The sequence below is a fragment of the Rhineura floridana genome, chromosome 11, assembly GCF_030035675.1.
Source record: "Rhineura floridana isolate rRhiFlo1 chromosome 11, rRhiFlo1.hap2, whole genome shotgun sequence".
NCBI lineage: Eukaryota > Metazoa > Chordata > Lepidosauria > Squamata > Rhineuridae > Rhineura > Rhineura floridana.
In genome coordinates, this window is record NC_084490.1 from 53,352,010 (window position 1) to 53,378,405 (window position 26,396).

General features: G+C 45.1%; 1 protein-coding gene across 2 annotated transcripts in view; it reads right to left on the minus strand.

Annotated features, from left to right (window-relative positions):
• ACLY (ATP citrate lyase) overlaps positions 1-26,396 on the minus strand; it is a 60,077-nt gene that overhangs the window by 23,580 nt on the left and 10,101 nt on the right. The window contains exons 2-14 of one of the 2 annotated variants that reach the window (XM_061588796.1): positions 20,130-20,294; positions 17,307-17,429; positions 16,995-17,057; positions 15,125-15,315; positions 13,676-13,755; positions 12,322-12,452; positions 9,867-9,985; positions 8,707-8,843; positions 7,291-7,352; positions 5,389-5,506; positions 3,419-3,573; positions 2,322-2,412; positions 1,036-1,065 (exon numbers count right to left, since the gene is read on the minus strand). In XM_061588796.1, coding sequence (XP_061444780.1) covers positions 1,036-1,065; positions 2,322-2,412; positions 3,419-3,573; positions 5,389-5,506; positions 7,291-7,352; positions 8,707-8,843; positions 9,867-9,985; positions 12,322-12,452; positions 13,676-13,755; positions 15,125-15,315; positions 16,995-17,057; positions 17,307-17,429; positions 20,130-20,288 — 1,459 coding nt within the window. In that variant the 5' untranslated portion in view covers positions 20,289-20,294. The remainder of the gene's footprint in view (positions 1-1,035; positions 1,066-2,321; positions 2,413-3,418; positions 3,574-5,388; positions 5,507-7,290; positions 7,353-8,706; positions 8,844-9,866; positions 9,986-12,321; positions 12,453-13,675; positions 13,756-15,124; positions 15,316-16,994; positions 17,058-17,306; positions 17,430-20,129; positions 20,295-26,396) is intronic. The other variant, XM_061588797.1, reaches the window with a different exon arrangement.

Sequence of the window (26,396 nt, forward strand, 5' to 3'; positions counted from 1 at the left end):
GTTGTTATAATGCCCTTGTTTGCACGGCTTAGTGTGAACAAGCAAATAGGTGGGCTCCCAGAGAGGAGGCTGCTCTGGTCCCCCCCCTCCATTGTTAATGCTGCTGCACTGCACTAAGCTAAACCGTGGTTTGGTTTAGCACGTCATCCAAACCGAGCTGGTGCTTTTGCTCCCTCAAACAAACCATGAGCTGTAAACCACAGGATCAGCCTTGTTGTACAATGGTTTCATTGTTGCGATCTGTCCTGGGAATGTTTAAATGGCAGGACAGTATAGAAATGAATAAAAAATAATTGCCCAGGGGGTTGGACTTGATGGCCTTATAGGCCCCTTCCAACTCTACTATTCTATGATTCTATGAATAAATGGAATAGCATCTCCTGCACAAAGCACTGCATTTCTAGGAGCCTATCAGATTTCTCCAGATGAAGATTTCCAACTGAAAATTGTTCAATAAGCATGGCTTACTCAAACTTTAGAATCTAAATGATAAAAGGGTGTCCATCATGGAGCAGGCAGAGAGAGAGAAAAAAGAAGGCATATCCAGCCCGAACTTCTAGTCCTACATTGAAAGTGACTGGCTACAGACACAGATTGGGACATCGTTCTATTCCTGTATCTCAGTGCCGAAAGCACTATTGAAACTCAGTGGCAACCAACCCTGTTTAATAGAGAAAGTGCCAGTAAAGATTGCATTGGAACTGTACCACTCTGGGGGCAAGGGAGAGGTCTGAAAACACGACAATAATTGGTGATCATGGATAACAAAGGCCCCTCATTGTCACATTTGTATTTTAGAAAAAAATAGAGGGAGGGAGGGAGAGACAGAGGAAAAAAAGAGAAGTTTTAAAAAGCCACATTACCAGATACAAGGATCAACCAGGAAACATACTGCAATTTGTTGCAAAGAGGGTAAACAGCAGAAACAAACCAGGCAACCCCCAAAACACACACACACACACAACACCTCTTAAAATAACTGTAAAAGCAGCTGGTAGCAAGGCTGGACACACTGAGCTAGTGGTAGGGTCCTACCTTGAACAGGCCTCGAAGATGGGGACGCATCTGTTGAAGAGAGAATCACCATTGCAAGAAGTCCAACAAGGCTGCCTGTCTTGGTTTTTGTCTCACATGATCCTTGGGGAGGCTGACACTGTTACGTTTTTCACTTAAGTCTAATGGTTTTCAAACTGTGTCTGGGAACCCAGGAGCCCTTTGGAATCTCACTGGGCAAGGGGGAAAGGGGAGCTCATCAATGATAATTTTTTTCTATCATGGTGGACCAGCGGCCCCAAACCAGTGGTTCTCAAACTCTGGGCAGCACCCCAGGGAAGTGAAAGATTTGGGGAGGGGGGAGATAAAATTGCCAGGGAGGGAGAGGATCCTGAAATAGGCAGAACCGGAGTCATATTTCTCCCAACAGCATTGGTTTTGCATTGCAGCTGCCAGCAATGGAGGCTACAATTCCTACCTTACACATATCTTTACATGGATTTTGCTGTGTGCACAAATTAGACGTGGTCATACGCTGAAGGCAGGGGGTTTCCAACGAATGGTGGAGCCCAGAAGCTCCCCACCCTGACCCTGAATTCAGCAAATATAAGAAGCACTGCCTCAAATGCACAATGTTACCTAGGTTTGTCTGAGAGAAGAAAAAGGCACAACAGTCCTGGCCAGCAGACCATGCAAACTGTGAGCATGCCAGAGAACAGCTACCAAAATTCCACACAAAATGCAGGGATTCCGTGGCAAATGGTCATTGGCAGGGATGAAAAAATGGAAAGTAGTAGATTTCCATTTTCTTGAGGCAATGCAAATTTTATGGATTTGGCGTGCGGTGCGGGTGGAACAGAGCAAGAACAGGCAGGAGCCTTAATTCTTCTGGATGCAGACCTTCCTGCAGTCTGACACGGACATTCCTCCAAGAGAGGAAGGTGCAGAGCCAGGTGCATGGCGGTGTAAGGACCCACTGTTTCTGCAGCACTGCAAATGCATTTCTGCTGCCTTCCCCGCATATTTAAAGACACTATGTCTTGCACTATGCCCGCAGGAGAAGGTGAGCTACCACCATCTTTGTGACAGTCTTATGGAATATGTTGCTACATGCCCGTTTCACACATTTTCCCTTATGCTAAACCCAATCCAGCCCATCCAGCTTCCCCATCCCATCAAGACGTCATATATACCTTCTAGTTCACCTGAAGGGGTTGGGGGTGGCGGCAGAAACACATGCTACAGCAGCCAGCGCAAAGGGAAAACACAGAGGACTGAGATAGCAGCACTGCAAGAGCATCCAAAATGGACATATACCCGGAGCTTACCAGAAAGTGCTGCCTGTTTTGCCTTCTTTGCTGGAGCCAGCTCATCTGGTCTGCACTCAGAAAAAGATGCTGTTCTGCTCGGTGCTGGGGTCTGAACGGAAGCAGACAAGCCAGAGAGCGATGAGGTTAGCTGCTCACTGTCACAGCAGCAGCCATACTTGCTACACCAGGGGTGGTAACCCACCCCGCCTCGATCCAGTGCACCAAGCCGCAGAAAATGGCCAGCCAGCTCCCCGCTTTATGTCTCAATCTGATTGGGAGATAACATCCCTCTGCCTTTTCTTTGAGAGGAAAAGGCAGCATATCCACCCCCGCCTCAGCACCAGAGTGTGGAAAGCTGGAAATTCTGATGCACTTATGTGTGCGTGCGTGAGTATATGCATGCTTCTGCACGCGTGCTTTTGTGAGAGTGCATGTATTCTCAGTCATGGTTCCCTGTTCGGGGAATGCCCTCCCTGGTGAGGTGCGCCTGTCTCCCTCACTACTGATTTTCAGGAGAAACGTAAAAACATTCCTGTTTACCCAGGCATTTGACGGCTGAGAAGACATGGGCCACGGCAACCCTGAAATTAATAATTGTGAGGGTGTGTGTTTTTAAGTGCTGTCAGGCAGTTTCTTCAGCGTTTTAAGACGGCTCTTAATAGTTTTCAGTATGTTTTATTGTATTTTATTTTAAATTGTGCTGTTTCAACATTTTGATGTTTGCCACCCTAGCCCCTTTGGGAGGATATAAATTTGGGTGGGATATAAATTTAATAATTAAACAAATAATAAATAAAGTGAGCATGTGACTATGTGTATGTTTATGTGACAGAGAGAGAGAGAGAGAGACAGAGAGTGCGTGCTGTGTGTCTGTACATCTGGCAAGTGCATGCAACATGGGTGGCGAACATGCACGTGTGGCGACTATGCCTGTGTGCAGTCTACACATGGGCTGTGAGCAACTTGTCGTTTGTGTGTATGCATGTGCGCATATACAGTGGCCACACCCATCACTAGCATTTGGCCCTTGCAGGGGTGGCTGACCATCAGTGTGGCCTTCAAGGAAAAACAAAGTTAACCTCCCCTGTGCTACTAGATTGTGGTATCGGGCTTACCGAGGAGCTGCCGCTGGCATTAAGGAGGAAGTTTGCAGTGTGGGATGCAGCAGGAGGCTGGTTTGGGATGGGACGGTGTCCCAGTGCCATGCCAACAATGGCAGTCATGTGGGTCTCCGTACCAAAGACATGAATGGGAATACCAGTAGTTTTTCCTAAATGCAAAATAGAGAGAGAAAAAAGCAGAACAAGGTTAGGCTGCAGCCTACATGTGAAGGCTCAGTCTGGAGATATGGGTGAGGGAAGTAAATGTAAATGTCCTGCCTTCAAGTCGATTCCGACTTATGGCGACCCCATGAATAGGGTTGTCATGAGGCTGAGAGGCAGTGACTGGCCCAAGGTCACCCAGTGAGCTTCATGTCTGTGTGGGGATTCAAACCCTGGTCTCCCAGGTCAGAGTCCAGCACCTTAACCAGAGGGGCTCATTATTATTATTATTATGGGTCCACACTGATGGTCATCGCCAGTTAAGTTGTGTATGGCACAAGGACTTCTGGGAAAAGGTGTGGGACGTAGAAAAGTCTTAGAATAGTGGCAACTTTAAAAGAACAGTAGCTTTGATGGCAAAAGTGAGAGTAAACCCTCAAGCCCTCTTGCAGCCTATGTTGCCCCTCCACCACCAAAAAAAGTTATCTTCTTCACTTCAAATGTTTGCTTCACCCCACTCTCTTTCTTTCTCTCTGCCAGCCTCCCTAGTGCTTCTCTCCCACTCCCCTTAGCATACAGCCCTTCTCCACTTTAAGCACTGTGAAATTTCTGCAGGGTCTCCTCTCCTATTAGCCTCCTTCCCCCCTCAGCCCTGCCCTTTCCCTCAGTCTTCTCTCCCTATTCCTCAGTGCATTGCCTACTCTGCATCCTTCCTTCAGTCTCCTTGCCTTAGAGATCCCTGTCCCTTAGCTTTTCTTTATGCTCCTGAACCTCTTTTCAGGTAGCCTTGTGAGAGCTTTTAATCCACAGAAAATGGATTGCAAACGGCTTTGTTCACTGAGCAATTGAACATTCTGCACTGTCACAGCCACCTCAGTCAAATCTGTGTCAGAGGCTCCACCACAAGCACGACACAACGTAGATGAAACAAAGCCCAGAGGGAGATTTTTGGTATTTTGTTCAACGGTCATAACATCATAAAGGTGATTAATATCACTCACAGTGAAGGCTCTCTCTCTCCTGGGTATCACCCCAAGGAAGTTTTATGGGTACTGTGTCACATCACTCAATATCCCTTCTCTTGTTGAGGGAATTCGACACTTCAGGTATTGCTAACAGACTCCTCATGCACCTCCCTGACAGATTTTGATTAGAGATGCTTATATCCAGTCCTGTTCTGGTAAAAGATGAGGTGCCGATACTCATATCTTGATAAAAGTATTGTGAGTGCCAGAATAAAATGGCTAGCATGGGCAGAAAAAAGAGAGTGACAAAAAAAAAGCCCTGCTCATCTCTCTCCTCATAGTCCATTTTGTCAACGTGGATGAGAGTTCAGATTTAAAATAGGCTCACTCCATCTACTACAGGGTGGGTGAAGCAGAGTCAACCGGGTCTTTAGTGCTCTGGCCCAGCAGCTGGTTTTTAAACAGGGAACTGTATTTTGAACTTAGCAAGCACTTGAGAGCTCACTGATCAAATCACACGGGAGCCAACCTAGGGATAAAGGGTTTGACCGAGGTTCATGAGACACAGTCAATCTCTTGCAGTCCACTTGGGGAAGATTTTCTGAAGATCAGTTAGCCTATTTCTGGGCTCATGTGTGAAAAAACAGCCTAAGTTCACAAAGGGCCTTTTCGTATCAGCCATGATAGAAGCCACATGGGAAACCCTGGGGGGCAGATTGAGCCCTCTGTTGCCAGCTGTCAACTCTCTTTAAGTGAGGCCAGAGACTCAGGTTTGTAGCGAAAAAATAAAGGAAAGCAAAAGGGGGTGGGTGAGGGAGACGCATTTGAAGTTCAAATAACACTTAGGAATCTCCTTACCTACTTCCCCCATGACTCGCAAGCCCTCCTGGTAGTTTGGGCCTCCTCTCCTCACGAAGATCCTTACCTCATGGTCTTTCAGAGGGCCCTGATAATCTTTAATTGCCCTAACAATACCCTGAAGAAAGGAAATATTTTTTTAAATCACACATACTCTAAAAGGTCCAAAGAAGCTCCTTTCCTCCTATTTAATTTCAACTTTGTCTCCTTCTAAAGGACATGCCTACAAGGCAAAGTTACATCAGTTTAGCCATCCTGACTTCCTACCCATAAGGAGGCTTGGGAATTGTAGTTCTATGCTGATAAGGATGCTCAAATAAAATTCTCAGCACTTTCACAGAATGGCAGTTCTCAGGAAGCTGTTGAAGGAAACTGTAATAAGTTGTAGTCTGTTGCATAAGCATGTTTTTAATAAGTTCCAAACCAGACACAACTGAGTACTCGGGATGACCAGAAGTCATGCGGTAAGGTTTTAAGTGGCTGCCACCTGCATCCCCATAGGAAACTATTATTTTAGAGTCCGACCATGAATTTAAGATCAATATTATTTCTCTTTCATTTCCTCAAGCTTCTGAACAGTTGCGGACAGAGGTAATGTTGGGGTTGGACTAAACTTTCTTTTCACATACACCCCAACATGATTACTTTTGTTTATTTTTTTGCTGTATTTATATACCAGCCCCATAACAAGAATTCCCTGAGTACACAAAACAAAATAAAAATCATTAAAATACAGAACAAAACAAAATAAAAACAAACACAGTTTAAAACTGACAGGCCCAGACTGTGAAATGTAAGTTATTTAAAGGAACTGAACAAATACAAAGGTCTTTGCCTGGTACCAAAAAGACTATAAAAATGGTGCCAGGCAAATTTCTCTCGGAAGGGTATTCCAGAACGAGAGTGCCACTACCAAAAAGGCTCCCTCCCTAGCATGGTTACCAGCCTCACTTCATTGGGTGGGGGCAAGTGCAGTGCAGCAGGGCCTCAAAAGGGGTCAGGTAGGCACATCTGGGAGAAGACACTCTTTTGGGTAACTTGGTCCCAAGCTATTTACGATTTTAAAGGTTAAAACTAGTACTTTACATTGGAGCCGGAAACAGCCTGGGAAAAGACTGATTACATGTTTCCTGGTTGTGTGAATCAATACTCTTGCCTAAACTGCCAAATAGCAGATGTGTACTAGAGCCTCTCTAGCCTTTATACTGCCCCTATAATTGAAGCAAAAATGTGTGTGCTTTATTGGGCACAGGGCTGAATGTTAAATTTCCCATCTGTTTCTCTGTTCATGCAATGCGTACAGCACGCATTACTCAATATTCCACTGCCTCACCCTTGTTAACATTCTGCATTTTTGGAGCAGGGGCACTGACAGCTTGTTCTACCTATGGGATAGCCTGTTGATCCCTAAAAGTCCTGGGTTAGCTCCCTTCTCTGGTCAAGGAAACAGAGGATCCCCACCTCACTGCTGCTCACAGACCTTTTTTCTGCCTTGCCTTATCTTGTGCTGTCTCCGTTTTACCTCACTCCCACTTCATTTGCTGTTCGCATCTGTGGGAGGAGGCAAAAGAAGGTGGCAAGGACAGGATGCCTTGGCCAATGCCCTGTAACTATGAGGATAGAACAGAGGCAGAATTCTTGAGCTGGCCAACACATATTTTTGTCCTTACTAAGTTCTGCACCTTTTCACAGTGACGCAACTAGCCCTAGACAAAATATAAGTTCCTGTGGCACTTGCACAGACAATGCTGAGCCAATAGCCAATTCAAATTCAATTTGAATCTAAGTTGGCCCAAGCATAAACTCATCAGAATGTTAAAGTTGATTCCAAGACCAGCACACTCAGATGAGAATGTTAATATACATGACTATTGCCAGGCGTTTTTTCAGGATCATTTTTACCTTAAAGGTGGCAGCCACGTTGGTAAAGTTGGCAATGCTTCCTCCGATGATCAGAATTTTGCCTGTGGGCAAGAAAAAAAGCAACATGAGGGAAGAGAAAGGAGCAAAAAAAAAAAAAGCAAAAAGAGAACGTGATTCTAGGCCTGGCACACTTCAGAAGCAGGTAATAGGCAGAAGGATTCTCCAATATCACCATGGCTCATTTTAAACCATATACACATACTGGTTCCCTGAACCAGACCTGAATCCACGAAGACGTCTCGGGAAAATGCATCTGTGTTTTGACAGTCTTTGCCTAAATTCAGTCACTCATTATCACTAAATACAGTAGCACACAGTGACAGGACTCCTAAATGCTTTATGGCACCATTGGCGAGGGTTGGTAAAAATTCGTCTGGTTAGAAGTCCTATGGGGGATCTGGTTGAGGGTTGGCCATCCCATGGGAATGTTGGGGCAAAGAGATTAGCTGTCAGTCCCTAAGCTGGTTGTAGGTAGAGAAACCATTAAACATCTCTCTGCCTTTCATGGTGCCAGGTAGGGACAGTTCCAAGTAAGAAACCAGTTCCCTCCTGCTGCCTTCCCTTCTGCTTGTCCCTCCTTCACTCCACTCTCCTTGCCTTCCTTTCTCTCTATCTCAGATTGCCCCTCTTCTAGCTTTCTCCCCTCTATTTATCTGCCACTCTCTTCCTTGCCTTCAAATTCTTCCCCTTAGCGTTTAGCCCACTTCTGGGTCCTCCCAAGGTTGCCCTACACCTACATTCAGTGCCACTTCCAGTCACCAGCAACCACAATAAAGCAACTGGGGTCCGAGAAATAGTGGTTCTGGCATCTGACCCTGATCTCAAGAAACCAGAAGAGGGCATGGCAGAGCCATACCATTAACCTGTGCATCCACTTCCCTTCTTTGCCCAGGCTAGGGGTGGTGAACACCTTTCAGCCCAAGGGCCACATTCCCTTGTGGGCAACCTGCATACCAGTGGTGGGCAAATAGCAGGTGTAGCCAGAGAGAGAGAGAGAGAGAGAGAGAGAGAGAGAGGGAGAGAGGGAGAGAGGGAGAGAGAGAGAGAGAGAGAGGGAGAGAGGGAGAGAGGGAGAGAGAGAGAGAGAGAGAGAGAGAGAGAGAGGGAGAGAGGGAGAGAGGGAGAGAGGGAGAGAGAGAGAGAGAGAGAGAGGGAGAGAGAGAGAGAGAGAGAGAGAGCTCTCCGTTCTCCATCCAGCCAAGCAAGAGGCATTTTCACAGTTCCATGGCGCATTCCAGCCAAGCAAAAACAACTCAAGGAAGGTGAAGCGCATAGATGGCATGAAAGGGAGCTGGCCCTGGGCAGAATCCCAACAGTTGAACAGAACACCCTGGAGGGCCACATTGGGTCCCCAGGCCTGAGGCTGCTCACCCTGGCCGAAGCATCCTCCTTTACCTTCTGGGTGCTTTTCCCGCGTCATGAGGGAGAGGATAGTCTTGGCATAGTCGTAGGTCTGCTGTTCACTGGGAGCTCCAGAATATTCACCATAGTTGGCCAGTTCGTTCACCCCACCAAGGTCACAGATGGTGTCACTAAGTGGAAGGCACACAAGTGACATTAAGAAGGGTTAGGTTGTGAAGCCAAAGATGTTTGTAAGCCCTCAAGAAAAGCGAGAATGAGGCTGCATTCTAGTCTAGGATGGAGAACTGAGGCAAGAGCATCAGCTGGGGCTGAACAGTACTCAAGAGTCAGAAAATTTGGCTGCGGTAGTTAAATAAAATGTTCACAAAACATCTCATGACAGCACAGCAGCTTAGCCACCGCTCACAGCAAGGGTTCTGCAAGGTTCAGCAGCCAATTAGCAAGAATTAAAACTTACTTAGCAGAATTAAAGCACATGCATGCAGATCTACTTATTTTGTATAAAATATGCTCAACTTCCAAAAATAAGTGTGTTTTAAGAATTTGCACAGCAAAGTATGTAACTATGCTAAGCGCAGGTTTCTCCAGCTTCCATGGCAGTTGGGAGAAACTATGGAAGAACTACATTGCCTCCCAACATCAGGATACGGAGCCATGCAGGGCACTGAACAATCCAAGCCTAAATTTTTAAGAATTCTCACTATACATTTTTGCTTCAACGCCAAAGACTAGAAACATGCCTTTAAAAACACTGAAAACAAAGCAGAGGTTCTCAGGATGCCAAATCATGTATCAGGTTATCAGACTGTGTGTTTATATGGTATATTTTGTCCAAGGCCCAACCTTATGCTCAATTTCAGGGATGGCAAAAATTTCTAAGCATTAAGAGTGAGGCACCACAGAGTTCTACCCTACCTTCCCCAAAGCCCTTGTCTCAACATTCCATTCCAGCAATGATTAACAGAAGTGGGATGATTAGTTATAGTTCGTTCTTCCTTGCCCAATCAAAAGATGGACTTCTGGAGTTAGAATGAACCATGCATTTTTCTTAACAATGTGAGCCTCAGATGAAGTTTTGACCCACAAAAGGGTAGCAAGTTTCTTCTTACTCCTGTTGCACTGGTTCAGACTCCTCCCTACATTATAAAGCTGCCAAGTGACAGGTCACTCCCACAAGGTTCTGTGCGCGGTACCTGTACACCACAGAGGCGCCACCTCCAGCCACCATGGTCCAAATTCTGCCCTTGGGATTCAAGATGGTCAACTTTAAGCTGGCTCCACTCTTGGCATCTAGGTCAGCGATATAGGCCTCCTGCAGACAAGAACCCTTAGATTATTAGAATCAGAGAATCAAAATTTCTCAGGGCAGAACAGTAAACGCCATGTTTCTCTCATAACACTAAGCCAGAGGTATTTGTGTGGGGAGGGAGGAGTGTAATTCTTTCCCCACCGTTCCATTTCTCCTCACAAGCGCCCAATAGATTAATTTAAATAACACCCACCCACTGGGTAATAAAACTATATAGAAGTCTGTCTGGGGGGAAAAGTAAACATGGGGAAAGTGCACACCTACACACGTAAATGCCACTCCTGTGTGTGAGTAAGAGAAAGGTTAAGTATAATTCCTTCAGATCCTTTTTTGTGGAGAAATGGGAGCGTTTGCATTATTTATTGGTGTAATAAACATACAAGATAATGCAGCCCCGTACAAGATAATGCAGTAATTTACATTACTGAGAACTTTATGATAACTGTATATCCTATTCAATTATGTGACAGAAGTTTAATGTTTGTTTTTACACCTGGTTATTTGTTTTGTGTATATGTACATGTATATTAGATTGGTTGCAAATAGCCTATTTACTTAAAATATTTTTTTTTAAAGAACACAATTCCCTCCCACTAATTCTCCCCTAAAAATGCCCCCCTTCACCCCCGCATCTGTATTATCAAACAAAGGTTTTGGAACCTATTTGTAAAGATAGTTATCTAGTCCCACCCTCAGGAGGTTAGAAGATGTGGTAACTATCATGGCTCCTCTTCTCCGAAAAAGGCTTCCAGAGAGTCCTCAACTCCCTCACACCAATACAATTCCCAGAACTCCTTGAAGGAAGTCATGGCATTTGGCACACTTGTTTACACAGGCATCCTCTTGATCTCTCGACCCAAGTCTCCTGTTTCAATTAATGTGCTATTTTCATGGGATTGTTTTATTGCCTATCTTAATTATAGATGTTTAGATTTTAATGGGATTACTTCACTGTGTACTTTAATTTTATTGTGTTTATATTTTAATGCCTGTATAATAGGTTTTTATATCTATAAACCACTTAGAAGCCTATTTTGGCATTAAGCAGTATATAAATAACAGTAGTAGGAGTATACTACTCCGAAGGACCAGGTTTGAGAGGGCAGGGTAAGGCAAAGTAACTTGTGGCAGCCTTTCCCTTCCTTCCACCCAATGTAAGCTTACTAGGAGGCAAAAGGACAGGTGGCAGCGTTCAAAGCAGCACAGTTCCAGCTGCCTGGTGCTACAATGGGAGCAGGGACCAGAGACATTGGGGATAATGAAGATGGTGGTGTCAGCAGCTGCCCAACCTGGGTCTTCTCTTCAAAGTACCAGGCCACTAAAACTTGTTTTAACGCAAAAGGCCAGCATCAGCTGGGGTGGGCCCTCCTGAGACAATGGGCCCCTGTGCTTGCCCCACCATGTCACTAGGCCTGCTGCCCTGTAAGGTGCTATGGAAAGCCAATAAATTATACACAAAGATTTCAAACCAGTTTAAGTCTTCAGTGTAGATGTTATAGGTAAAGAGAAAGGAAGTTGGACTATCCATGGTCCAGATAATGCTATAAAACACCCAAAAGGTGAGAGGAGTGAAAAAACAGGAGGTGCTGTTCATTAGTCCCCAATGGCAGCAAAACCACCACAGCGATCACTGGAAGGACTGACAAGATAACTTATGCCCAATCAAGAAAGGTGCAAAAAATGGGTTGATGATCAGGTAAGGGTACAAACCCAGTTTAATAATAGACTGAACCTTCCTCTGAGAACCCCCCTCCCCAGTGCACTTCAAGAACATTGAATTCTGTTCTTGCAGAGGTCAGGCCCACGTTCATTACAATTCTTAACAAGTGCAGAGAGTCTAAGAGCCTTCATTAGTGCCTGGCAAGGGGAACGATTCAGTGAGGCCAACATTAAAAAACTCATCCATTAGCAGCCTGGCCAAGCTGAGTTAAGCAGCACTTGAGCCATAGCATGCAAATGGGGGGTTGGCAAGAGGGGAGAAGAAAATAATTATCTAAATGGATTTCTTGGCTAGACTACAATTAAAAAAACAAACAAGCCACGACGTACCACCCTGGTTTGTGTGTCGTGCCATATTACAATCACTAAATTAAAAAATGCCAGAGCATCAGATATTCGCTAGTGGCATGCTACCAAACAACAGAGATAGAGGATCTGGGGAGAGTAGGACCAACCTATTCTGATGGAAATTCAGATTTCCATAAGGAGCCCTGGTTTAGAGATGTGAAAGCCTGGGGGGGAAAACCCAGAAACATTTTGGAAAAAATTGGGGGGGAAAGCTGACTTAGGTCATCTGAATTCTCCAGCACCACACCAAGGGTAGTAGCCCTTTCACTTGCCTCTGGATAAGCCTCTCTTCCGAAGGGAGGGGGGAATTCCACATCACCCCATTTCACTTTGCAGACATAGTCAGCAGTTGCATCGATCTTTGCAGCAAGGTCAAGAACGTACACACCATCCACAGTTACAACTTCGTTTGAGGAGGGTTACAGAGAAGAAGAAGGAGGTTAGCGTGAACCTTTCCACAGAAGCTGCTAACAGGGAAAAACAAAAACAAAAGCATCTAATTTCAAGGAGCTGCCTAGGCAGGAGGTGGTGCTAAATTTCATGGGGGTCTTCCCTGTTTTGAAACAGACCTACCATCATAGATATAACAGTGTAGCCACCATTTTCCAATAGCTGAGGCACACTTCTGAATTAAAATTGGAGGCAGACTTCCCTTGTATTTGAAAAAGGTTTATTTTGAAAGAGCGTGTAAAAGACGGGAGTGACTAACCTCTACCCAAGACCCTGGACAGCCACTACCAATCAGTGTATACAATACTAAGCTAGACAGACCAATCCCCTATCCTGGGATGGTATGTTCGCATGCCAAGATGCCTTTTAGTCTGCAGTGAACCACTTCTGACTGTTATCAGCACGACTGTGGGCTGCTTCACATCACAGAAATAAGCAGATCTACAGCTATATTTGAAAACACATAGTGGATAATATGTCTGACTTGAACTAGAAAGGTTCAGCTTCAAATCCCCACTCAACTATCAAGCTCATAAAGGGCAATTTTGAGCTAGCCAACATCTCTCAGTCTAATCTACCTGAAAGGATTGTTGTCCCCACAACACAGAACAAAGACAAAAACTCCTTGCGCTATTACTGCTGTAGCACCATCACCACCATATTTTAAGGCGTTACAAACAAGACAACAGGGTCCCTGTTCTTAGGAGTGCAGAGTGTAAAACTTGACACAAGGGAAGCCATAAGAACCAGGGTGTGTCCGGACTCTCAACTCCCATCAGCATTGGCCATGCTGGCTAGGTATTTAATATCACATCTAGTTTGGCCCTCATTTGATTTACAAAGGCCAGCACCTAAAAAAGATTGTTCTTTAGCACAGTTTGTGAAGACATTGTTTAACAGTTTGCTGGAGCTCTGTATCAAAATTAATCTCCGAAGAGGTTCCCTTGTGTCAGCACTCTCAGACTCTTTCTACATTCCCTGTTTGTGAAGGAGGACTAATTTAAATTGCTCTGACAACAACAAGGTTTGTGGAAACATATTGCCTGTCTACAGCAGAGACTCTACGTTCATCTTCATTTTCTCCTCCACCACATTTTGACATAGAATTGAGAACTGCAGAATACAGAATGAATGAAGTGTGGCCATTTTATCCAAAATGATGGGGGGGGGGATTACCTAATGGATTGATTTCCAGATATGTAAAATACAAGTCTTCATAAAGGTTGAAGAGGCCAGAGATGAAGCTCGCCAAGACACTGTGTGAAGGAGGTAGAAACACAAGGGGGGGGGGGGAAACCATACAAGTTAATTTATTAATTCAGTGAGGCATGTGCTAAAATCACTAGCCCTCCACATTTGGCTTATTATACAGCCCTGTCATGAGTTTCTTTCATCTGACTGCCTTCAGTCCAGCTGACGTCTCAGAGACTGCCCAGGCCTGGATGAGTCAGACTTTGGGACTGCGTCAGCCACAGTCTCTGTCCCTCCCTGAAGCCTATTTATTATCTGTCTGAAAATGTTATTAGAAAGGAAAGCAGTCTCCTTTAAAATGTCAGAAGGACATCTTCCTGTCAAGAAAAGGAATTAAAAGAAAATAAACCAGCTTTTCACCACCATAATCCAACACCACATTATATGAGGGAAATGGATGATGTTTTATCCACCATCTTTTGCTCCTTAAACTTCTGAAGAGAAAGAGATGCTGGGGCACAGATAGGCTTCAAAAATTATGCTCACCATGATGAGCATCACTGCCCTCTGACAAGCGGTCAGCCTCCCTCTCAGCTTTGAAGCTGCAGAGGTAGGTGGTAGTTGTCCCGGCAATCCCTGCCGCCACATCAGCTTCAAAGCTGCGATGAAGGCTGGGTTGTTTGGTAGCTGCGTGGCCAAGATACCCAAAGGGCCCAAATAGGCAGCCCCTCCCCCTGCTGGCTTTTCCTGATGTAGCAGGAAAGGCAGGTGTGGGAGAAAGTTAGACACTACTACCCAAAGTTGTTCAAGGCACCTTTAAGCAGTGGCATCCAGCAGGGCATGTTCCCTTATCTGCCGGCCTATCTCATAGGAAAGGCTAGTAAGAGATCTTGCCCAGAGAGAGGCAGAGGGCAGGGCTTTTCAGGTGCAGGACTGGTGACTCCAACGTCTGGCTCAGCCAGCAAGCCCAGCTAGGCACCGCAGACCCCTGGCTATGGGTCTATCTGAAGGCTGTGCCTTGAACTTGCAAGTCCTGCCCTGCAGCAGTAGAGCATCTGTTTTGCATGCAGAAGGTCCCAGTCAGTGTAGACAATACTGAGCTAGATGGACCAAAGGCAGCTTCCTCTGTATGCACAGAGGTCCTAGATGAGGAAATGTGCTACTCAAAAGCTGTTCCTTCATGTTTCTACACTAAGGCTGGCCCTGTAGCATTTTCTAAACTATTTCCAGGGTGCCTCTGCCTATTATGCAGTACCACAACCAAAGACACATTCTGGATGATCTCAAAACAGAATTCTTCTTGGGAGAGGGGGGAAAAAAGCTGAGCATCACCCAGGACCCTGGACTACCTAACCTGATTGGTTATGTAAAAGATAGCACTCCCCTGCCCATAACCCATAGTTAATGCAATATAAAGTAACATCTCAGAATTACTCTCTCTTGTGTGGCGGAGCATGCACCAAGAGATGCTTCTTGACACTGGACTCATCCAGCTTCTTGTCCACGCGCACCAGCAGCTTCTGAGCCTTGGCGTCCACATCTCCCACATCCACACCTCCCTGGTGGTAGAACAGGACATAGTCCCCCTCACGGGCTGCATAAATGCACACGTAGAACTCTTCAGCCTGTGAATTGGAGACACCAAATTGGTCAAGATTCTACTAGGCCACTGGCCAGCCGCAGCTTGTGTGTGTTCAGAACCCAGAGAGGCAGATGAAGGAAAGCACAGGTACTCTCAAGAATCTCTAATACCCTCCTGCATCTGTGTGGCCTTGAGGAGGGCTATCCAATTGCTCTGTCAGTACATTCTTCTGTGCGTTTCATAGAAGCCACCCAGCATGAAAGGGTGCTTGAAAGAAATAGGCTGTGCCCTTAGGCTCCAAGTAGTCTTTAGGCTGCAAGACCATTGGACTGACAGGCATTCTGGAAAAATGGCACTACAGAAGTATAGCTGAGCCATAATGGAGGGAGCACTCTTCACAATTATTTTCTCCCCCCCAACGCTAAACAAACAAACAAACAAACAAACTCTCTCTCTAACTCTCTCTCTCTCTCCTTCAGCCATTGTTCGGGAGGGATCTTTTCAGATTGGTGCACTGGGGGTGCTGCCAAGTGCCTCCCAATACATATGCAGGCTGTCCCCCCCTCATTTTAGGTGGTGACTCCACTGTGAGCACAGCCCCTATTCAGCTGTACCTCTGGCACCCTATTTCTCTTCTTTGTAACAGTAACATCATATAGCCAATCAGATTTTGTTACACGACAGGAAGTATTGCCCTCACCAGAATCAGTTAGCTTCATTTTGCCTCAATGATGTCATCACATAGCCAAATTTAATTGCCATGCTGTCAGCGTCACTGTCGCTAGGATGAAGAAGGGCAATTTAAAAAGAGTGATGCAGAAGCTTGAGATCATCAGGGCTGCAGATGATCTCGAGTGGACAGTTGCTAAAGAGAATAAACTTCTGGAGATTTTCCAGGAAAGTTTGTTCTCTGCAATATTCAGCTGCAACATTAAGATCATCCCAAGCTATCAGTGCCATTACAGGATGGCTACCTGCAAGTATTTGAGAGCAGGGATGAGCTTGAGGAAGCATCAAACAGGAAGCCAAGTCTAGCTGGTTCAGGAAACCAAATGACTCACATAATGCTCCAGCGCTAGCTGCCTAGCAGCACCAGTTGGGATGTCAGCACTGAGTGACTCTAAGCAAGAACCCAAGGAGTCTTAAGTTCTCTTCAGGCATTCTTCCCCCTTACAATCAGGGTCACATGAGGGGGCGAGTGTGGTCATGCTCACGGACCCCACCCCGTCATGTCCCTGTCACCACTCACCTCACATTTGAGGACAGGGTAAGGTCTGAAGCAGAGAAACCGCTGTACGTATACAGGCTCCCCAAACAATTTAGAACCATGCACGAACAGGGTTCTAAACCTCGCAAGGAGCCCACAGGCATACAGTGAGGCTTCCCAGCTTCAGACCTTATCTCTGAATGCATGGAAGGTGGAAACATGATGGTGTGGAACAAGTCAACATTTGCAGCTCCACTCTCCCCCTCACACAATTCTAAGGGCATGGGAGATGAATGCCTGAATAGGGATTTAGAAAGAGGGAGCTTCTACTAGCTAGAGGTCCATTCCACCCCTTGTTCTCAGCAAGGGTTCCTCAGCAAGAAAGATGTCTTGTCTGCAACTGGAATGGAAGCTCATAGGAAAAGCAGAAGAGGTGTACTGATATAGTTGTGTTTCCATGACTACTCTATACACACAAAACTTTCTCAGCTTGTGCATACGCAAACAAAACTAACCTGTATGTGTGGAACAAAGGGTTCTATCAAGAAGTTCTTTAGGATGCCCTTGGCTTTGGCAATCTGTGGAAAATGAGAAGCATGAACATCCTCTGAATGAGCATTCCCACCCAAGTGTCTAAAACAATGAGGTATTCATTGTCATGCATTATAAAATGCTACATTCTCACAAAACATTTAGAGTCACCTTACCTTGTTTTTGCCGACTCCATTCATATCCTGTCCTTCCTCAGAAGGGAGCTTGGAGCAGCATTTCATCCACACAACCACTCAGTTAAGTGGGTTAGACAGAGAAATAATGACAACACTCACCGTGGTTTCATGTCCAAGACGTGGCTTCAGCCAGGCCTTCACCTGTTCCAAGTCAAGATTCACGCCCACCAAGCCAAGTTTGCCACGTCGTTTTATCAGCTGATCAGGCTTCACAACCAGACGCTAGAATTTGACAAAGAAAAACCCCAAACTGGGAAATTAGCTTTGCAGGTGAATAGATGAAACTTGTAAACAAATTTCCCATTTCGCGGAAGGCCAAGGCCTGGTTCAGGTACTCAGACATTCTCCATGCAGAGAGGCCCAACCGCTGTAGGCATACAGAAGAAATAACAAAGAAGCTGGCATAGCTATGTCCATAGCAGCAATCTGTACAACCATGGGGGCACATTTTTTCACCACTCAGCTCACATGAACCCACCTGATAAAGCAGCGCTTGATGACATTACCCCCGCTTCATGGCTATGACAGTGAAGCTTAGACAAAGGCTGGATTAGAGAACTCCAGTGGTCAAGAATTATGACCTCTCTCATTCCCTACAACTGTCAAGACTTCCCATGATTCTCAGACATGTCCCACATATTTCCACAGGCCCAGAAACTTTCCTTTTAATGCAAGGGTGGGGAACCTTTGTCAGCCCCAGGGTCGCATTTCCACGCCAGTGGGTGGGCAGGCCAGAAGCAAAAGTGGGTGGACCAACACATGCACATTTTACCTTTATACAGTAGGCTGGTACGGACCAGAGAGAGGGCATTTTCGATCGTGGCCCCTACCCTCTGGAATTCCCTTCCTTTTGATCTTCGCCATGCCCCTTCCTTGATAGGTTTCCGCCGGGCCTTGAAGACCTGGCTGTTCAGGCAGGCCTATGGGATCTCTGGGGTAGGTTGTTTTTAATACTGGTACATTAATTACTGTTTTGGTTTTTATTGGTTTTTATTGTATTTTAATATGTAAATGTACATCGCCTAGAGTGACCGTTAATTCGGCCAGATAGGTGACTTATAAATAAATTTTTATTTTATTTTATTATTATTATTATAGTTTCTATACGCACCTCTCTTGATCTTCCATCTAGACAAGCAAGAGGTGTTATTAGGGTTCAAGGATGCGTCCCAGCCAAGCAAAAGAATTTATGTGATGGGACCAGGGAAGAGCCTAAAGATTACCCACACTGGCATTCTTGGCTTCATGGAAAATTTGGCCTGTTATTTTTTATTTTATTATTAAATATTTTATTTGCCCTTCATCATAAGTTCCCAGGGAGAGTTTCAGCAATTTAAAAACACAGTATCAACATCAGTTTAAAAGAAATTACATGAAAAAAGGGGGGAAAAAAGAAATTGCAATCAGGAGAATAGGGTGGGTCCTAAATATACATATCTCAGGTATCAAAGGTCAGGGTAAAGAGGTGTCTTCAGCATATGATGGAAAGTACATCATGGAAGTGCCAGGCACGCCTTGGTAGGAAGAGAATTCCACAGCTTATGATGTGAATGCTCTCTTATGAATGCTCTCTTCCGGGCGCCACCCCCTGAAATTCTGAGGGTGGTAGATCTGCTGATCTCAACAGCCAAGTGGATATGTAGGGAAGGAGGTGGCCTTTCAGATATTTGGGGCTTAAGTTGAATAGGCCTTTAAACACTAGTGTCTGACAGTATTTGATCGGTCAATTGATCAACATGCCAGCTGTGTGTCTGGTGAGGTGCTGTGACTTTTACTGGCACAGAATCCTAGGTCCTCTGTACGTAAAGAAAAGAAAATGAATAAAAAGTAATGTTTGAGGACTCCCTTCATGACATCCTTTTTGGATAATATTTCACCCCCTTAGAAGTTTTTGGGCCTTTCTTTTCCTCAGTTTTTAGCTATGGAAGCTGAACTGCATACAGGGGACATACTGTCCTCAGTTCCTTTCTATAGCTTGCTCTCCTGGCTGCCATCCAGTTTCATCACATTTAGCTGAACACGGATCTGCTACAGTCCCATTTTTCTTGCTGATGGAAGGCAGCTGTACTGGTAGCTAATTAAATAGTCTGCACTTAGTTATGTGAGTCAGTTGCTGGCATGTATTAGCAAGAAGAACATAGGATCCCATGAGCCTTGCCGGAAGGCAGCAAGGGCTCTGGGTGCCTTTTTGAATTAAGGCTAGGATCATGAAAGCAGGAGGTGGAAAAATATTTTCAGATTATTAGATGCTGGCATGAACGTTTAGGCTTGCTGTTATGTTGGGCAGTCACTCCCTTGTGGTGAGCAGAATGGCCTGCAGGTGACCAGGCAGGGAAGTGGAACAAACATCAATTCATTTGGGAGGCTGCAATGTTATTTTATTCAGAATTTATTTTACTTTTTCTAGCCACGGTGATGGCATGAAACTTCTCACCCGTGATGGAAATCCACCTTAGCCCTCCTCCCCCATCATTGGCTTCTTGGGTATGATTTAAAACAGAGGTGAGGAAGCAGGGCCCAAATGTGGCCCTCCAGGCCTCTTCCCAGTCCTCGGAAATCTCCCCAGAACATACCCTTCAGCACCAAGGCAAGGATGACAACTGCCAGCACATAAGGGATTAAAATCTTCTGGTCTAGAGGCAAAAGCTTTAGCCCACTTAGGAGAGCTCATCTTCCTTGATCACGTTGATTGGCTTTACATAAGTGTCCCAGCCTGAAGAATATTCAGTTGCGTACATTCCACTGTCTGTGCACAAGCAGATTTGCTATGAATGGGGCTACATTTAAACCAACAGCCACATCCCTGGCTGTATATAGGAACCAAGCTCTCGATTGTCATAAAAGCATTTTGTTCAGGGCCTGGTTTCTTAAATTACAGGTACTTGGGATTGGGGAGAAACAGCTCTAGCTTGTCTTGCTCACCTCAGTCAAGAGCCAGGGATGATCTTGGATTAGCCGATCCCAGTCGGTGTCAGCTGTTACTCTGGCATATCTGAAGCGGTTCTGGATGGCTGAGGATGTGCAGATGTATTTATATAAGAACTCCTTCCCTGTCTGCTCCGAAATCGCTTTGGCGGACATGGCTACCTAATGCAAATTTTTAAAAATGATACATTCAAGTCAATAATAAAAAAAGGTTCTGATAAATTACATTTTAGAATTTCCACTTTAACATGGCCTTAGAACTAGAGGTATCCCTGGAAATATTTCTACCACCGTTAAGACTCTTTCTCCACTGATGGCAGTCAGTGTTCCCTCTGTTTGAAGAGCCAATCTACATCTACAGGATGGGGGGGGGGAGGGAAAATCAAATGGTACAATGTTCTTGATGGACAGTACTTATCAAAAGGGGGGGAATAGCATGCACCTATGTTCCCCTTTGTAAGACTAATGGGGGGGTGGGGAGAAGAATGTCCCTACAGAGAGAACTAGCACATCAGGAGAAAAGACTAGGCTAGAATCCTCCTTCCTCACTTTATGTGTATTCGGAAGTGCTATAATCCCAGACAGGCTGTGCCATGTGGGTCAACCACCTATCATTTTATTTATTTATTATTTGATTTACATCCCATCCTTCCTCCCAGCAGGAGCCATGGATAATAAAGCCCATGGTGTATAACTTCAGACCAAAATATCTGTGTTGATATATTCACATAACACTGTTGCACCATCATGGTCAGATCCTATTGTTGCACAATCAAGGCCAAATCCTTAAGACCTCTCAGCTGGTAGATCTTCAGCCCAAGTCTGTACCCTAAATGACTGCGTGGGATACAAACTCACGGCCTTTGAAAACCTGAAGGGAGCCCACTGGAGGAACGGTATTAAGGTTGCCTGGGAATCCAGTATGCTGTCCACTGTGACATAAGCCAAAGTTAGGTCTCCTCAAGTCTCCTTAACCCCATTAGTCAATTCTGTACTTTAGGCTATTCCCTCGCAGCAAACCAGATGCTGTTAACAATCTCATCTTACACATCCAGGTCTACTTGTTTTACAAGAGAGGTAAAATGCTCTTGTTTCAAGCATGTATTTTTGTTAATGGTAGGTTTTAGGGTTTCTTAGTTTTCAAGAGATAAGATGCTATTTCCAACTGCCCGTGCTTTGTGAAGCATATTTTACAAATTAGTACCACTCTTGAGCATATGGATGGGGAAAAAAACAAGATAGCTTGCAAAATAAATCGAGAGGAATAAATGAACTCTGCACACAGATACCCTTTCCCATTAAAGACAATTATAGCAAATATAAAAGCAAAGGAAGTTGTGTTGGCCCATAACAGCAACTCCAAAAACCATAGTAGGGCAATACTTCTGTTGGGTTAACCAAGATGTCACAAAAGAGCAAGGAAGCTCTCAAGTTCTCCAGATCTCTTCATCAGGCTGGATGTTAAGCAAAGGCTTGGAAGGGCAGAGAAGAGAAAAAGGGTTACTTGGTGTAAAAGCCATAAAGAGGTCTGCATGGGTATCAGTCTTAAGACAACCAAGCATGGGAAGGGGTGGCAGACTTAATACATTAGGCTCTCCTGGGTACCAGGCAGGTTTTCAGGTTACACCTAAGCCCTTTTCAGGCCCCAAGATCCAGCATTAAACAGACTGGGGAGGAGTGAGGATGAAAGCATTAACTCTGCCTCCCTTCCACCAGTTTCCATTGCCCTCAAATAAAGATTTTTGAAGCTGTGTCAGTGTCTGGTTCATGTGATTATCATCCTTCCATAGTCCACCATGGGTTCAAGGTGGCCTCCTCACTTAGAAACACTTAGTAGGGTTGGAAGGGGCCTATGAGGTCATCAAGTCCAACCCCCTGCTCAATGCAGGAATTCAACTTAAAGCATACCCGACAGGTGGTTGTCCAGCTGCCTCTTGAATGCCTCTAGTGTTGAAGAGCCCACTACCTCCCTAGGTCATTAGTTCCATTGTTGTACTGCTCTAAGAGTTAAGAAGTTTTACCTGATGTTCAGCCAAAATCTAGCTTCCTGTAACTTAAGCCCATTATTCCATGTCCTACACTCTGGGATGATTAGGAGGTTCTGGCCCTCCTCTGTGTCGCAACCTTTCAAGTACTTGTCCCTCCCTGTGTACATAGGAGATAAATAAGTACCAACTAGGGTAGAAGGACAATGAGTTGGTGTGTCCCTTAGCAGAAGGACGAGTTGGTGTGTCCCTTAGCATTTTTTACTGAGCAGATAAGTTTCTTTGCAAGTGAAATTGTTCATTGCTTGTTATACCATGAGTGAAAGCCCTTCCAATGATCACCAGCATCGAGCTCTCTCTAGTCAAGCTACAAACACCCAGAAAGGTGTTGCCCTCAAGAAGCGGAGGACAAATGCATAAAGCAGGGATGTTTCTCTACCCACGGTGGTTCCCTGTGCATTTTAGAGCCTTCTTGCCCTCGACAGCCCTCCACCACTAGTGGTGTACAATACCATCAACTTGAATTCAAAGAAAAATATGCCTCAGCGGTCAGAAGTCTGGGAAACCAACTACTGGAGGAAAAAATAAATGTTTTACAGTTGCTCAGAGATCTTTGTTGACCTGGGAGACCAGGGTTCAAATTCCTACTTGGCCACAAAGCACACTTTGGGCCAGTCACTGTCTCTCAGCCTAACCTACCTTACAGGGACATTATGAGGTTAAAAATGGGGGAGGGGTAGAAGAGCCATGTATGCCACCTTGAGCTCCTTGGGGGAAAGGTGAAATATAAATGTGATAATAAGAGATCCCAAGGAAGTGCTCTGATAAATCCTGCTGTTCCAGTGGGTGAAAATGGTAAGGGAGCATATTTTGGCTAAGCATTAGGAGAAAATTCCTAGTGGTAAGAACTCTTCAATAGTAGAACAGACTGCTTTGGGAGGTGGTAGGCTTACCTTCGCTGGAGGTAATTGAAACGGAAGTTGGATGGCAATCTGCCAGGGATGTCACAGTTGCACCTTGCAGTGCATTGAGCAGGGGAGAGGAGCCAAATGACATTCAAGATCCTTGAGTTTGAGTTGATAGGACTCTTCCTTAGTCCCCTGGGACAAGGCTATTATACCTTTTAACAGGTGCAAAGCACGCAAGAATTTGGCAGATGCAGCCTTTCCCAGCATGACATGGCATTTAGGAAAATGCTCTGCTTGTTTACATTTTTCCCTGTCATGCTGCTTTTAGTAGCACAGGAGCCCCTATCAGATAAAGATGGCAGCCTAGGCTTGGGGGGGGACGGGACAGAAGGAGTATCTTGAAACTCTTTTTCCAAATCTTGAAGACTCTAGAACCTTGTCCAGATGTTCAAAGAATGTGTGAGGGCATAACAAGCGGGGACATGTGCATGCTAGCCCCCACCCGATGTCCCGTATCATCTCCATCCCTTACCTCATGTACTTTGAATGCCTGAACCAGGCTTCTATAAGTGTCCTTGTTCTGGGTTTATATTTGGTTTCTTTGAGAACAACAACACAATATCAGCCTTTATCTTTAATTTTTCATGAATGATGGACTTGTGGGCATGCGGGCGTGCGTTCATTCATTCTCTCCTCTTGGGCGTCTTTATGGGGTTCCTTTTTGTCAAGGCTCTGAAATGCACCCACACCACTTTCATGACAAAGGCTGGCTCTGGGGATGTTGTAGAAACAAATGCTTGATAGCCTCCCTCAACACACATGAGATTTGGGGGCCATTGAGAGCGTGCAACTGTGGCTTTCAGTAGAGAGCTCAGCATGATTAGGGCTGCTATGTGTGTGTAAGTCCCATTTAAGAAAGGGAAGGATAGCAACCTTTCATGGGTGCCTTGGCTTTTCAGATTAGTTAGCACAAGGTAGCTTAGGTGCTGTGGAAGTGACTTAATAGTGGCACATTTCAGTGTTTGAAAGATGTAGCTTAGAATACTTTGGGTTTAAGATCATTTATACAGTGATCTCTCTCTTTAATTGTACAGAGTTGAATTGATAGGGCCTCTGTAGCTGATCTCAAAGGGAAGGGAAGAACAGTTAATCTGTTTGTTTGTTTTTTGCTTCCCTATGTGAATTAAAAACTTGTGTCTGTCTGCTTCTTTTGGGTCATTGTATGATGATCAGCATAACAATTGTATGTTAAGAGTTGAGCAGAATCGTATTTGCTCATAATCTCATTATTTACATAAGTCAATCATTCTTTATTATTTTCCTGTACAACTGTGTATGTCTGGAACAGCTAATAGAGATCCAAAGCTGATATATATATATATACACACACATACTTACTTGGAAGGAAATGTTTTGAACATCAGTCACTGGTTACATATATAAGCAAGTGACAGCCTTCATTTTCTTTGTCGGGACATGATGGAGATCCGTTTGAAGAGATGCGAGATCTCTCAATTTATCTCCTAAGGTGACTCTGCCATGAGAGCTCTACATGGAACGTAGGAAGCTGCCTTATATGGAGATGGAAACTTAGTACATCTAGCCCAGTATTGTCTACACTGGCTGGCAGCGGCTCTCCAGGGTTTCACACAGGAGATCTTCACAGTCTTGCCTGGAGATGACAGGGACTGAACCTGGGTCCTTCTGCATGCAAAGCAGATGCTCTGCTACCCTTCCCAAAGTCTGGCAGCCAAGGCACACTTTACCCTTGCATCCTCACGGGTTTCTCTTACGTTGTGAAAGACAGCAAATTTCCTGTCCCTTCAAGGGTGCCTGCTTCTTATGACTCTGCATGAGTGGCTGTTCTGAACATCCCGTCTCCCTTGAGAGCTCTGCATAAGGGTCCAATTGCACCCCACTGCAGAGGTGCAGGAGAACTGCCTCCTCCTTCACTGGAGGTTGATAAGAAGGTGGCAGGACGACAGTGCTAAGTCATGCACAGATGCAGCAGCTTGCCTCTTTCGTACATGGGTGCTTTGGGATTCACAGGAACCGTGAATTATAGGAACCTTGAATTATTTAATTTCTCACAGCACAACTAGAAATTCTCTCATGGCACACAGTTTGGGAGTTGCTTTTTTCCTGAAACGTGGCTCATATGCTTTGGGGGGGGGGGAGAAAAGAAAGAGAGAAGGAAAAACAAACACCACCCATCAAAATTACCAGCCTTTTCAGTTCCTCACTTCAGCATCTTGTAACTTTGGCTGTCAAGATAAAGGCTCTTCAATCAGCACACTTCAGCCTGATTACTTTATGTGTAATCATGGTCCTTACTACTTTCCTGCTGCTCTGTGATTGTGATGTCTTGCAGGCTTGAAAATAGGAAGGAGAGAACTGCCTGCCCTCAGAGACCACCACCGCCTGGCTCTCTGCATTCTGACTGTGCCTCCTCCAAGGGCAGTCAATTCTGTTGCATTTCTACACAGCAGGGGTGCAAATGTTTTCAGCCCACGAGCTATATTGCTACCTTCCAGTCCTTGGAATATGTGTGCCTGTCTTTTAAAATCTGCTCCTCATTAAAAAGGTTAGGGGAGAATGTGTTGGGCACAGGCCTGGTTTCAAACCTCCTCTCAACTCATTTGGCTCAACATATTTGCCAGTGCAAGGGAGCACGACACAGCTTTTTCTGTGCTGGCACCCCAGTTGTGGAGATATGCTTGTCTCCCTCACAAGGAGCCTTTGGGAAAGACTCTCCTTTTCTGGCATGTGTTTGAGGATTTTAATGAATTTATGAGTTTGTGTCTGCAGCAGAATTGACTGTGTGTATGAAATAAATCTGTGTTTTATTAGTGTGTGGCTAGTTGGCGTTTTAGTAGAATTGTACACTACCCTGGAATCCTTTGGGATGAAGGGCAGTGTAGAAATATAAGAAATTAAATATTTTCAAAAAGGGGGAATCAGCTGTTATAGGGTTTTGTGTTTTTTTGGTCTTAATCCTCTTCCGGCATCACAATCCAATGTTAAGCAAACATGTGAGCCTGGGATATTGATGGGTGTGACCAAGAAGTGGACCCGATCATCCCACAGCTGGCATGCACATACCACACATCACATACACACTACTGCGGAAAACACACACGCTCAAAATACACAATGCCGATTACTCCTCTCCCACAACAACCATTACAGAATGAGCTGCTCCCAAGTTGTCTATGAATGGATCTGCTTCTAAAGGTCTTCTATTGAGTGGAGGTCACATCAATCTTCCAGATGCTGTTGTCAAGTTGTGCTCTGAATCTGACAGAAAGGGCAGGGGAGTGTAACAAGAGGGAGGAAGACTGGAACAGTACTGAAGAATCAAAGAGCTTGAC